We start from the raw sequence: 14,807 nt of genomic DNA, 5'->3' as shown, positions 1-14,807 counted from the left end.
GCAAAAATAGCTTCTCCTGAAATTATACACTGCTTTGTTTTTATTTGCCTTGTTACAGAGCAGCGTTCCAGCATGAGAACAGGTCGAGCAGCGCAGCACGCAACATAAACACCCCGGTACAGAGTTGTTATCGCGCAGGAAAACAGAAAATTATGCATTAATAAAGGCTGAGCTGCGGCGGTGATTGACAGCTGAAAAGAACACCTAAATTTGGAAGCTGACATTTCACATAATTACCTTTCTACTGAACCGCTACAAAAAAAAGAAAAAGAAAAGGAAAACAGACGTGCCCTGACAACGGCATAAACTTGCTTGTGAATAGACTGGCAGCATTTCCCCAGCGAGTACGCCGTCCTGAAATAAACGTATAAATTGGATTTTCATCTCTGACCTCATCCTGTCTCCGTGCCTCACCTGTTAAACTGTTCTCTGTATTCCTTCGCCACCCGCTGCATCAAGGTCTTTAATCTAAAAGCAAATGAGAAGAGAGTGAAAAGCCACATAAGTCAGAGCCCATCCCTTTTTTTCCTTATTTTTTATTTATTTTTAGCCGCTGGCTGCAATTTGTGGGCAGCTCCAAACAATAACAGTCAGTCTTATCTCTATTCGAAAGCCACACACCAAAATGCAGCTGCGGTGGCGAGCCATTTGTTTATTACGGGCACAGCTTTTTAATTTCTGTCTTCTCTTTACCTGCCGCTCTGCTCTGTGGGGTCTTTCTCGTCGATGATTGCAATTGCCACCAGCTTACCTGTGGCAGGAAGACATTGATTACACTTTTTTTTTTGTTTTCAGATGCAGAATAAAGAAAAGATGGAAACAATTTGAGACCAGTTAGACACTGGCAGGAGGCTTCTTATGCAACTTTTGTATCAAAATTACTTCTTTTTCCTAAAGGAAATCTCAGAGGTGCTCTGATATTTAGAGATGGAAGTGTGACTGGATGTACAGATGCACTGGTGTATGACCAGTCAGATCTGTGGATGCATGTTAAATATTTGTATGCTGGAATCATGTGAAACCAAGGCACATAAACTTGATCACTAATGGATGGACGAACAGAAAGATGAACAAACGAATGAAAGGAGGGACAAACAGATGGACGGAGGGAAAGTTAGACATATAAATGGACGGACGGACAGATTTTTTATCGTCCATATTAATTCAGATCTTCCAGACTTTTCCGAGCTGTAGGAGCTGCATGAGAGATGCTTCAGCAGCGCTCGATAGGGAAAAGAAAGGAAGAGGCATGGAGGGTGATTTACCCATTAATCACTCAAACATTAAACTAACTTCAGCTTTCTGCTTCGTTGTGCAGGAAACAAGTGCTCAGTTGGTTGCAGAGCTATTTAGGTGCCATTCAAAACCAAAACCCATGAAATGACAAATAGGTCTACTTAAAAAAAAAAAAAAGACAACAAACTCTTACACAACTTAAAAAGGTCTCCTATTTAAGCTGCTACTGTTTGAGGCAGGAAGCCCCTTGACATTTAGATGAAAGAGGCAGTCTGCCCCCTGCTGGTCACTGATGCAGAAAGGTTATGTAGAGAAAGTGGACAGCCTGGAGTCAGGAGAAGAGATAAATACTTGCAATGCAGAGAAGAAATCTTAATATACGGCTTAGTTTGTGTGCATTTCTTCCCACTGCAGAGTGCCTGTCTTCATGGGAGTTTCTCAAGCGGGAATGTGCATAATTAATGCCAGCAAGGATTTGGAGAACTTAAGAAGGTACACTGAACTAGAATAATATGCATAGAAAATAATTCATCAGCGGCTTGTCTGAAAGAGTACTGGGATTTTGAAACATCAGTGCAGTTTTTTTTAAATCTGGGATACACTTCCTGTTAAGCCAAAAAGGAACAATGACTTAATTCTCTTCTATTTTAATATTAACCAGCGATTTGAATATGATTATTTTATCATGCTTCATAAAGTAAACCCAAACCCCCCAATATTTATCTTCTAAGCTCCTCATATGTTCACGTACCTTCTTTCTGGCTCGTATCGGTCTGTGTGGCAACAATGCCGTTAGAAAAGCTTGCAGCTCATTAAGCAATCACAGGTTTCCACTGCAAATTACAGGTCCAAATGTTGCAATAATTGTAAGATGTCTCACTTTCTTCTGCAGAGACAATTATTGTTATGGCGCAATAGTACGACCAGCTAAGGAGCATGATTACTGCGGTCATCACTGCAGGATTATGTAGCTATAATGGAAAATTACTCACATGGAAACATTAGTTTCACCAAAGAACTTTGTGCTTGGAAGTTGTTCACTTCATTCCAGTTGACATTAATCCACTTCTGAATTTGTGGTAGTTTCTTTTCCAAGAGCTGAACGGCTATTTGAAATGTTGGTATTTACTGTTACTATTAGTAATTTACTATTTGTTTTCGAGTCAGCCAGCAAGAATCTAACACTTCTTATGCGTCAGTGTTTTTGTTTTAATGTAAGTAAATACAGCTGAGGATTTTTTTAAAGGGGGGCCTATTATACTTTTACACATATTTTTGTATACACAATTTTGTATAGGTCTATACAAAACATTTTTTACACCAAATCATTCTCAGATAAAAACTCCAGCTCAGCTCTGCCTATTTTAAGCTCACCTAGGACCAATCGGCCTGTATGCATGATTGGACTGAACTGAATTTCTTTTGTGTTAAGTGCCTTGAGATGATGTGTTGTAAATCGGCGCCATATAAATAATATAATTGAATTCTTGGTTGAATAATTAAAACTTTAAATGAAAATCTGTGAGGGGTATGAATACAAGTATAAATATGGGGTAGAAAAAGAACAAATACAGCCAAAACCTTTTGTATATGAAGCCCAACTATTTAGCCTTCATCACACTCTAAACTGACCAAAGCTTTATTCATGTTTTCATCTTCAAGTGTCTCAGACTTCATCAGATACGGCATTAATTGGACATACGGAGAGACAAGCCAAAATGTTTTTCTGTTGCTTTTTCACTTTATCAACAGTTTGCATGAGCTTAAGTCCTGCTTCAGAAGTTTGGCGTTTAATGCGAAACATGCCTCTACAGAAATCGGATTCAGAGATTTATTATTACACACCAGCTTTTCAGCTTGCTACTCTCTGCTATCAAGTCTCTCTGCATGATGCTTGGTGTTATTTGCGACCCAGAGATGGAGAGCAAACACTGAAATATAAAACTCAAGGTTGTTTTCTACAGGCCCATATTTAAAAACGAGAATCAATTCGAGCTCTTCCATCATTAAGGCTTGATTACCGTGCCACGCGGGTCAAGATGTTTTGGATTCTTAATGCCAAAGCTCTGATCATCGCTCACATCAAAACGTTCGGGATGAGAATGAAATCATGCTTCATCAGAGAGAATTTCTGAACAACCTATAAATGTTCAAGTCCATCAAGTTAAAAGATCGTCTGCTGCAAGCTTAAAGAGCCGCTTGGCGACGGAATCTAATTTAATGCATCCATCTGAGACATCACATCGTTTTTCTGTAAATTTGCCAGAGCATTTTCAGAAACTATAGCCAGCTCAGTTTTATAATCCACTGGTTTAATGACTGTATTGTTTACCCAGCTGAAGACTAACAGTTTGCGCCTTAAATCCAGTATAAATATGCAGCGAGCGTGATATCCATGTGATAGATGTAGAAAAACGAGAGGACACAAAGATTGGTTCGTGGAAGATGACAAATGTTTTCTGGTTCTCCTGTGCTGTTATTGCGGTTGTCTCCGCTTCTGAAGAATAACCTTCCAATATCCCAGTGCACGACGACATAAAAGGAGAAGTGCTTTTTAATATCGCCAAACATATTCTGCTTTCAATATGCACCCAATTCATCTCCCTGCCTGCCTCTCTCTGTCCTTTAAATCCTCACAGTTAAATAACCCTAAATTACAGTTTCAGGCTCCTCATTGATTTTTTTGGGTCAGGCCAGTATTTAGATGTGGGTACAGAGTTCTGTGTCAGTATGACTTATGATGTGTGGGATGGAGGGGGGGATTTTTTAAGCATAAAATGTCATCCCAGCAGCTCCACTGAGCTGCAGTCCATGAAATGTGATATTCGGTTGAAAAGACTCCAGCAACAGGGCTTCTGCCAACTTTTTTTTTTTATTTTTTTTTTACTTCCTTCAAGCCTTCACATGAATCAAAACTGCAAATTTTTGAACAGTCACACATTGTTTATCCAATTAAGGCATTATTGCTAAGGTTTAAAAAGCAGGAAGTCTGGCTTAAAGGAGAAAGAAAGCAACTTGAAGTAGCCTAAATAGAATCAAACAGTATTCACTTACACAGAGAGAAGTACAATAGTAAGGTTTGTGTTTTGGCTGATTTTGTTGTTACAATGCTTCTACGTAATTAACCTTTTACCACTGGAAAGCCTGTTTATTCTCTCTTCAAAATGGGGCCACATGTGTAGGTCAAATAGACCTACACATGTGTTATTATGGGTTACACCCATAAATAACTTGCCAAATTTTTCTTTACCAACTGCTTATGATGGAGGAAGTGGGACTGTGTTTTCTCCATGATGGAATAACAAGAATTTTCAACACTGGAGGAAATCCCAATGCAGAGAGAAATGGAGATGAGATCCCGCAACCAGTGGCAATCCCATGTCTCCAGACTTAAACCACTTCTCCATTATCATGTCTCCTTCTAACCGGTTAATGTCTGGTTTGGTTCTACCAAAGGTGATTAATTACAGCCAAAACGGTACAGTTTGTTCCTCTGTATTGTGAGCGTGAATTAAGGCAGGAATTTGGGCGGCGGGTAGCGCGTAGCAGCTTTGGTCGACATTCTAATGAGGTTTGCAGCAACACTCGGCAATGGAGAACCTCAAGGTCTTAGACTTAGGTAATGAGGTCAATATATGTAAAGCAAAATCCACACATGAGCTTTATTTAAAAAGAAAAATTCAAAACAAAGAAATAACTGCACATCACAACTTATTAATATGATGTAGTTCTGACTGCTCCATCCAACAGACCGCCGACTAGAGATGCAGTTTCTCGCTTTTTCGTTTCTGACTGTCATCCTGTTTGCAGGGCAGCGAAACACAGTCATTCCGCTCCAAAAGTTGACACGTGTGCTCATGGCGGTGCTCAAGATTAAATTCATAATTATGCTTCTCCACGTTGTGCAGCTTTATGGCAGTAGACAACATGTCTGCCAGCCCACTTTTGTGGTTGAGATGTTGTATGGAGTTTGCAGTGACATAAATAAGACAATTATTGAATTCAGTCTGCTGTCTGGCACGGCTTGTACTACTCCTGAAATAAGTACGAAAACGGGGAAGAACCGTGTAAAGCAACCAAATGGAGATGAATTTGGACTGGGTCAGAACCGGTCAAAGCCACTCCAGTGGAGAAGCCCCTTCAGGGAGTGAACTGTATGCTACATCGTCTGATTGGATTCTACAACCTGCTGCATTTGGATATAAGCTGATTTTTCTTCCATATCTGAGATGCTTACATTTAGTTTGAAGTTGTTTTAGGTGAGCAATTCAGCTAAGTGCAGAGCGAGCTGTGTGGCTTACTGCTGTTGAAAAATCCACACCATGACATGGGTCGCTCAACCTTTCTTTCTGTAGCCGCGTGAGAAACCTTAATCTCTCCAAATATCAGAGCATAAAGACAGCTGGGAGTTCACTCTGTTTTGTTGGGTGTCACTTAAAAGTTGCCCAACAAAACATTGCACTGCACTCCTAGTTCCACTTAGGTTGACAATGCTGTACTGGATATTTTCAGTATGAAATTGTGTGCCGTTAAAATTTTTGCACCAGTAAGTATTTTAGGGACAACATCAGGGTTAACTCTCTTGCCTTAGGAAACGTGAACATATAGAAAATCCATGCATTAAACCGCACACCTTGTTGGAATCCAGCCACTTACCCATCAAACCACAGCTGGTCTAATGCTGTAAGAATAAAGCCCATAAAGGAAGAAAATACTGCGTCTAATATTAGAGAAGCACTGCACAGAGTATCAATGTACCGCTGTTTAAGAGGCAGTTTGCATTTCACATTTGAGCTTAAATTACCTTTACAAGGAAAGAGGTTTTTGAACAAGAATAACAAATCTGGCTGTTTCTGGAGGGCATAAAGACTGAGCAAAAAATAGCTCCATGAGTACAATTGAAGCTGAACAAGCTTCTGATAGAAGATGTTTGACTTTTAATTTTAAAGCTGCCCTATGGCAAGCGACACGTTTGAGGGCGAGGCTGTCAAACATTAGGGCGTTCTTTATATAACAACGTTTTGCTGACATGCTTGATTTATGCTTGTGTTTTAATATGCAGTTTAGAAATGTTTACCAGCGTCTTTGGTTGTAAAGATTAAAGAAGAGCTACATGCATGAAAGAACAAAATAAAAGAATAAAAACCACAGCTACAGAGCAAAATATAAAGCATTAAAATGAGTCTGTAAAAAATTTGAACTCCGTTTCATCTGGTAAAGAAACATTGTCAAAATATAACTAAAGTATATTTCCAGGAAGAAGTTCTCATATGCTCCTTGGCTCCGGGCACCAAGAAAGGAGACAAGGATGACTGCTGATGCTGGCTTCTACCATAGCGCTAAAATGATTTCCACTGTGCGTATTAATGCATATTGAAGTATATTTGGTGTTTGAATTTTTAAAATTGCCAGTTATTTTAGTTTTCTTGAATTGTTGTTACTTCCAGCATACAGAGTGGCTCGGGATCTATACCATATATTTGAGCTAAGGGTGTGCGATTGTTTAAGATTAATTTTTGGAATAACTGGATTTATTTTTTCATCCATCCACTTGTATTTTGTTCAGAGTGTTGTCAAATAAGATGCTAGGCCTTGGGTAGGGTGATAAGTGTTTTTCTACAGATGTACATTTATTTGGACTTCAAATTCAAATCAATTCACCAAAGAGATGATTGTAATAAAATGCAGTTTTGGGAAATATTTTCTGTCTTATGTCATGTCTTTTTCAGAAAGGGAAGCAAGATTTATTTTTTAAATTAAAATCAGAAATCAGATTTGGTATGATAAAATTGTAGATTTTATTTTCAAACAATATTGTCCAGCCCTAATTTGAGCCTTTATTTTCTAATTGTAATCCTCTATGGATTACAGAAAACTAACTATAAATTCAAACATATATGCAGAATTATTGTTAAAAAACTTAAAATAAAAATTATGAAAATTTTCTGACAAATACTTAACCAAATCTGAAAAATTGTAAATCATATATATCACTAAAAGTCACAAATGTATGTGATAAAACAGAACTGGATGGCCGCTACACATCTCAAATTTAACTCTGTAAATGTTACAATTTGCTACATTTATGTGTATAACACACATTTTTTTTAAAAATTGGGGGTTATGCTGGAAAGTCTCTTGGAAAGTTACATGTGGATGTTAGGGAACAATATTCTTTGCTGCAAAATAACATTCTTTAGATCAAAAAAGATGAAAATGAAATAAGTCTGCAAGTGGAATACGCTACCTGTTTCTCCAAGCTCATACAAGGTAAAGCCGTCAATATGAAGGTAACCCTGGAAGCGCTCCCTGTTCACCCACGACGACAGGCTGCCGTCCTCATACTCTGCAAACATACAGCGGGGGAATCTTTCAGACACAAAGGGACAGAGCAGCTTATTGAGATTCACCACACAACCTGTCGATATCAAAAGCAAAGCATAGCAAAGTATTGATGGCTGGACTGTCAGAAGATCACAATGTTTACAACATGTAACCTCTTTGGGGGGTAAAGAGCGAGACACTGTCTGAGCATTCACAGACACGGGGCACGTAAACAAAGATCAGAGGAGTCTGAAGTGGTCTGGGTCATAAACGGCACTTTAGACGGATAGATGACAAGTGAACAGATAAACAAAATAACAGGGTTGAGAATATTTTACTCGGGGTGGATTGTCAACAGTTATGTAGAATGAACAAAACATGTTTTATTTATCAAATAAATGGTTGTCAAAAATACTAAATTATCCATTTGACATTAATATTTTCCATTCTGTCCCGATTCTCTCATCAGTTCTGCTTGTCAATCACAAAAAGCAAGGAAGAAAAAACTATTTCATACTATTTTTAATGCATACACTACTATGGACAAGTAAACAAACCACTTTGACAGCCAGCAAAGTGGAAATATTATTTGTATATGGAAGACCAACATAAAGCAGTTCATAATTGTGAAGTGTGAAGAAAATGACAGTTTTCAACTGTTTTTAAAAAGCCTAAATGTGTTGAGTCTTCAGCTCTTGTTATACTCTGATGCCCCTAAATAAAATCTAGTTCACCTACGGTTATAATATTTTTTTAGTTTTGGAGGAATGACAGAGATCCACAGCTCATGTGGATTATGAGTATTAAAGTAACAAATATTAGTTGTTTACATTGCAAATTTAATCTTGAAGAAAAAGAGGGAAGAAGAAAGCTATTGTTTAGTGGTGTGCAATATGAGTAAGACATGCGAGTGCAATATAACAGCTGAATCTTGTTAAGGCAATATTGATTACAACAAACCCAAGTTGTCATAAATCTATTTTATTCTCTCCAGGTAAATTTCACACCAGTCTTCATTAGCATCTTTCATACTAAACATTTACAGCTATCTACAGTTCAGTTTCTGCAGATGCATCTAGTCCCTGATTTTTCTGTGGAATATAATTCCAAAATACAGGGCAATCTTGGAAAAAAGTCAGATCCTGCAAAAGACTTGAGTGGTGGAGGTTCACAACCATAAACATACATCTATATATCCACACACAATAGAATAGTTTAGATGAAACGGATTTATGTTTGAATGATCCAATCAGAGTCCCCACCTGAATCCAATTCAGAATATGTGGCAAAACCTGAACAGTCTCAATGAGCTTGAACAATTCCTGAAAGAAGAAAGTCTTTGTCGCTAGATGTGAAAAGATGATAGTGCAATTTTCTAAGACTTGAAGCTGTAATCGCAACAGAAGATGGTTCTACAAAATTCTGAGTCAGGGCTGCTGAATACAAATGGATGCCACACTTATCTTATTTCTACTTGTAAAACTCTTAAAAAATCTGATGTCATTCTTTGTCTTCTATGTGCTACTTTGTAATAGTCCATCGTGTAAAATCTCAAAGTATAGCAAGCTTTGCAGTCATGACCTGACAAAATGTCACCAAATGTGAAAATAATTCAAAGGATATAAGGTCAAAGACAATATTTTTTTGCAAGGCATTGTATCGTATGCATGTCATGTACAAAAAGAAAAAAAAAAAAACATAATATCATTTCTAGACAAACATCTGGAGGCAGTATGAGGGTTATAGAACAAGATCAGTGAGGCATTTTAGAAACTAAAAAAGCTGAGGAAAGCAAAAGGATGCACATAATTACTGTCAAATGTAGCCGGAACCTTAATATGACATGTTAATAAGTTATCCTGACCTTTACGCTGCCACTTAAGTAACTACAGGAACACTGATGATTTTTAACATGATTCTCATGCTGCAGGGCCTCAAAGGAGCCGAGGGCACAATACCGAACATGACAACTTAAAACCCTTGAACGCGCTTTTAAATGTGCAAGGCTGTGCCGTACAGTTACATTAGAATGCATTTCTCCCAGAGCCTTGCTGCTATGCGAAGGCAATGGAGTGTTGCTGTAAAAGCCTGCTGAGTCAGTCGATCTGGTAGACATTCCAAAGACTTCTTCCCACAGATGCTTTGGCTTTATAGACAGCATGCAGCTGCCCAACTTTTCCCCAGAAGCAACAGAGCGAGAGCGAATCGAGAAAAGAAGGTGGGGGCTTGGGGCCGCGTTCTTTTTAAGGTTGTACCATCTGATGAAGCTCTTGTACACGACTCAACTGGCTTCACCTTGAATCAAATTAGAGTCGCTCTCTTCTCGGGGCATGAGGCTCAGAAATTTCATGCTGCCCTACAGGAGCCCGTCAGCCAAGAGTTCGCACAGTGGGGAGACAACATGGAGAAATGAGGGGCAGGAAGGGGAATAAAAACAGACAGTGGGTGGAGAGGGGATGATCTGGTGTCAGGAATTTGGAGCTGAGGTAGGAGGGAGCGCTGACACATTTCAAGGATGAAGGTTAATGGTAGAAAAGACCTGGGAGTCTATGCAAATAGAAAGAAACAGAATGACAGTGGAGAAAAGCAGAGGAGGGAAGGTAGCTTCATCAAAGAGAACTTTAACAGAGACAGAAGGTTGATGAGGATGAAAAGACAGACGGTTGAACATAAAGTGTAAGAAGGATGTAAAAAATGAAAAGATTTCTTCCGTTACAGAGAATAAGATAATGTGACACGCATCCATAAAGCACTAAGACACATTACAATGAGAGCAGGAAATGAGATCTGACGCTCAAGACCTGATGGATAAGAAGACTGAGAATAAAAAACGACACCAACTGTTAGAGGGATTACCATGAGATTTCAAGGTAATGCTATAGATTAACTAAACAGTTATAGCTTCTAATGAAAGGCTCTTTTAATCCTACAATCTCTTAATTATAGCATTTAATGAATAAATGATCTGGTCTTCACCAGGTTCTAAAATTCAGATCAAACATCAAGAGTAGAAACCTCCATCCCACCAAATACACTGTGAATCTGTTTCAGGGTTTCCCCCAGTGTATTATAAGCCTGGCGGGCCACTAGGCTTTCCTTGTGTCCCCACCAGGCTGAGCATTGGTTATTTATGCAAGTCCTTGTAAAATGTTTGCATTTATGTGTCAAACGGCCCGGTCTCCGGAAGTCGGGTTCTTCGAAGGCCACAAATATGGACAACTGGAAGAGAGAAACTAACCGTTTCATAAAATGCCATGTCTGCTTGAATTGAAAGTTATTTTTTGAAACAGCAACTATTGTCTCATCTTTACAGAAAGTGTGTCGCGTTTTCCATGTTGCTCCTGTTGTGAATAGTGATTGTCTGATGGAATCAATAGTGTGAAATTCATGGGATTATGCCGTGTCAAAACCTGGTGAGCTACTTTTGTGTTACACCACCTTAATAAATTGTCCTTTTTTCCCTCATAAAAAAAGTTGACCTGTGTTTGTTTTGTAATACTTCATACACATTTCACAACCCAGCATCATAATTTATAACTTAATGGTTATGGATTTAATACTTAGTCTCAGGCTGGAAAGGCTGAGACTAAGTGCCACCTTTCAGTTCACTATGAGGTCAAGTGGTCTGATGGTTATCAGTTCAATAATCCAACATTTCAGGGTGAGAATAATTAACTTTATAACTGGACCATTACAGTAATAATTCACACAGTTCCACAAACTGTGTTGAAATGGTGAACATGCGCGTAAACACCGCATAGGAGAGCACCGGCTCTCATGTTGTGGAGGTTTGATATACAAAGAATTTGTCGCAGTCTGGTTGGCTGTTAAACTGTAAGTGGAGCACTGTGAAACAATATTGCTTAGATACTGTCCTCCACACAGCCGTAATCTATTAAATACTGCAGAACTGCCATTCAAATCAGGCAGAAAATGAATTTATGTGACATCATGTCTTTTACCAGAGATGCAAATAAACGTGGAGGGTGATATGTAAGCTATGACCAGTCAGCTGCATAAAAAAACTGAACTCTTACCAGTTGTCATCTGTAGCATTAAGTGAAGGAAAGCAAGGATTTTTAAATGCTTTTTCCATTTTTACTGTAATCGTAGAACACTGTAGCATTTTAACATTGTTGTTTACAAGGACTGACTCATTCACATTAAGCCTAATTTAAACTAGAGAAACAGAAGCAAAGGTAAAAATGTTATCTGTTAGCTTTTACTTCAGCACGTTGGCCCTATTCAAATAATCCGAGGTAAACACTGGCTGTGTCTAGCTTATCTAAACACTGTCATTTTTATGACTCGTTATTCAGTCTCTACTTTAAATGAACCCAATCAGCAGCCGTGAAACAAGTTCTACCTCAAAGCAGCCACATCCATGAACATTTCCTTAAAAGGTGCAACACCATCAAACCATTAACCACTGATGCAGATTAGAAGAAAGCACTGATGCAACTGAGCGTAGTAAAAAGGGTAAATTAGGATTTTAAAACACATTTTCCATGTAAAAAAAGATTCCAGACTAGAATTTCCAGGGTTTTCAGTCCTGCATAAGAACAGTTGGCAGATTTCACATGTGGAGCAAAGAAAGAACAAAAGGAAGGATGAGGGGAAGGATGAAATGTAGAACAAAATAAAGGACAAAAGCAAGAAAGAATGAAAAAAATAGGACACAAGAAAGTGAAAAAAAGACTTAAGGAAAGACACATGGGATGAAACAAAAAACGGCAAAAAGGAAGAGTGATTAAAGAAAAAAGGTAGAAGAAGTAGCACAACATTCACACAAAGAAAACATACAATGTGGAAAAACAAGTTTTTCAATGCTCATTTTCTTTTGTACCAATTCAAACCTGAAAAGTACTGAAATCAGATTCCAAAACTTTCCAGACTGAGTTGGAACCCTTGGAATATGGCAATCTTGTGAAAGAAGCAATGACAAAAACAACTTCTATCCTAAAGATAATGTTTTTCTGTCTTTGTATAAAACAGACCATGTCAGTCAGTGTCTTCATCCACAAGCACATAATGATCAACACTACTGAGAGCCTGCAGCACAGTAACAGCTTACACCAGCACAGCAGCACGGCACTGAGGATTTTAGTTGTTAAATATGCATGAGGCTCTGTGCCGGACTATATTTTAATGGCGTTCTTCAAAAGCGGGATGCTGCTGTTTTGGGAAGTGCGCAGCTACGGCAATCAAAGCTAAAACAACACTGTGTCAAATATCACGTTACACAAAGTGAGGGCTGGCTTTTGGGCAGCGTGTCTCTGCTCAGTGGGAACTCTTCTTTAAAACAACACAGACCTGCACAGTAAGAGCACCGAGGTGCAGCAGTGAATTCCTAATAAGCATTTTTGAATCTGAACTAACTCAAAACCTAAAAAAAAAAAAAAAAAAAATAGAACTGCCAGGGGAAGACATTGTTTGCATATCCTAGGAAGAGCCAGCCTCTAAAGCCAGGAGATAAAAAAAAAACAAAACAACAATGCAGCTCATGAAGAGATGAACATGAAAGCCACTCAGTGCTGTGCCAAGCAGTTCATATCCCTTCAACTGTTCTGCATTTTAAACACAAACTTCTTTTCCTCCTTTTATTTAGGTCCAACTCACGTCTGTGGCAGACCAACACATTTTGTCCTTTTGTTTTTTAATTAGTTCAAGTCCAGTCAACCTGGACAGAGTCATTTGTCAAGGAAGATGGCTCAAGAAAGCATCCCCACAGCATGATGCTGCTCCTGCCATGTTTCTAGTGTTACAGTCACAGTTCAGATGATATTTGACCTTTTAAGATTTGTTCTGATTGTCCAGTATTTAACTTTATGTATATTCCCATCAACCTGGACCAGCTTCCCTGTCCTTGCTGAAGACAAGCATCCCCACATCACGATCCTTCACTGTGTATCAAAGGGAGTAATAGCTAGGTGACCTCAAAACAAAGAAGTTTGTAAAAACTTCTGTTCTTAATTAGGTCGTCTTATGACTTAATTAAGGAGTTCCCTTCTTGCAAGTCTTGCGTAAAGGTCGGATTACAGTAGCCATATTGGCAGCTTTTCTAATCAATACTCTCCTTGATCAGCCTCTCAGTTTTAGCAGATTTATCGAAGTAAATTTTCGGATGATGGATGGATTAGTGCTGTGATGTTTCTTACTTCTGAAAGGAACTGGTGGTACTGCATTTAATTTAGGGGTAACAGAGTAAGAGGGAATCAGTATGCAGACTACAACCTTCAGATTTTTACTTGTACAATTTTTAAAAACCATATATCACATATTTCCACCCAGTTCACAGTTTGAAAGAAATGTGCAAGTCTCAAAGGTGGGAAAACTTTTTCAATGCAACATCCACACTGCCTGAAATAAAACTGGACAGCTATGCAAACGCGTCACGGAAGTTCAGCCAAATTACATTTGATAAAACACTTTCTGACAGAACGTCATGCAAAGTGAGGGATACAGAAAACCACATCACATGATTTAGGATCAGTTCTCTTATGAAGGATCAAGTCAGAGCAATTTAAGCGAGACAAGCCTGAGAAATAAAGCAAAGCAGACAAACAGATGCTGTGGAGCTACAGAAGAGGAAACAAAGACAAGGACTTGGAAGTGGACGAGAGGAGTGGAAGGATTTCTCTCTGCTGTCATTGACTGCTTAACGAGCTGCAGCCGTGATGTTCGATAATAAAAGTGTTTTTACTTTCAGAGATTAGAACAGAGGAGAAGAGAAGCAAGCAGTGGGTCGTTTTATCATCCAGTTTGGCTGCTCCATCTTTAATCCGCCGCATCCATGGCGATGCCAGACACGCGCATCCTCTGCATCCGGGTCCTGGAGGACTCTCCTGAGTGTGGCGTTTTTGTGGTCAACGTCTGCTGCGGCGAGCCTCTGCTCCTGCGGTTCTGGAGCACCAAGCCCGTGTTCTGCAGCGCTCAGGTGGAGCAGTTGGGTGTGGGCTACAAGACCCCAACGCAGATGGATTTTTTACTGCGGGCCGTGCGGCGTGTACCCAACCTTCCCAACAGCCACTACTGGGGGCCGTTCGTACTGGCACTGTGCCTCGACGCTCTTCACTTCCGCTTCAGGCTGCCCGTCGAGGTTGAATCCGGCGTTGATGTTCAACGCATAATGAAGCAACATGGTAAACTCACACTGCTGCGGTGAAAAGCGTAAATCGGAAGAGTTCCTAAATACATTTTGTAATGTTTGTTTCTTTATTTTCAAGCTAGTTTGGCTTTGTTGGATA

At 39.2% G+C, this 14,807-nt stretch overlaps 1 protein-coding gene across 1 annotated transcript in view; it reads right to left on the bottom strand.

Moving 5' to 3' along the window:
- Positions 1-14,807, bottom strand: part of tmx3b (thioredoxin related transmembrane protein 3b) — a 44,278-nt gene that overhangs the window by 16,888 nt on the left and 12,583 nt on the right. The window contains exons 10-12 of the mRNA XM_014992366.2: positions 7,484-7,582; positions 694-751; positions 415-468 (exon numbers count right to left, since the gene is read on the bottom strand). Coding sequence (XP_014847852.2) covers positions 415-468; positions 694-751; positions 7,484-7,582 — 211 coding nt within the window. The remainder of the gene's footprint in view (positions 1-414; positions 469-693; positions 752-7,483; positions 7,583-14,807) is intronic.

The sequence above is a fragment of the Poecilia mexicana genome, unplaced genomic scaffold (assembly GCF_051168715.1).
Source record: "Poecilia mexicana isolate PSO_F unplaced genomic scaffold, ASM5116871v1 scaffold_20, whole genome shotgun sequence".
NCBI classification, from domain to species: Eukaryota; Metazoa; Chordata; class Actinopteri; order Cyprinodontiformes; family Poeciliidae; genus Poecilia; species Poecilia mexicana.
This window is presented reverse-complemented; position numbering and strand designations above follow the sequence as displayed.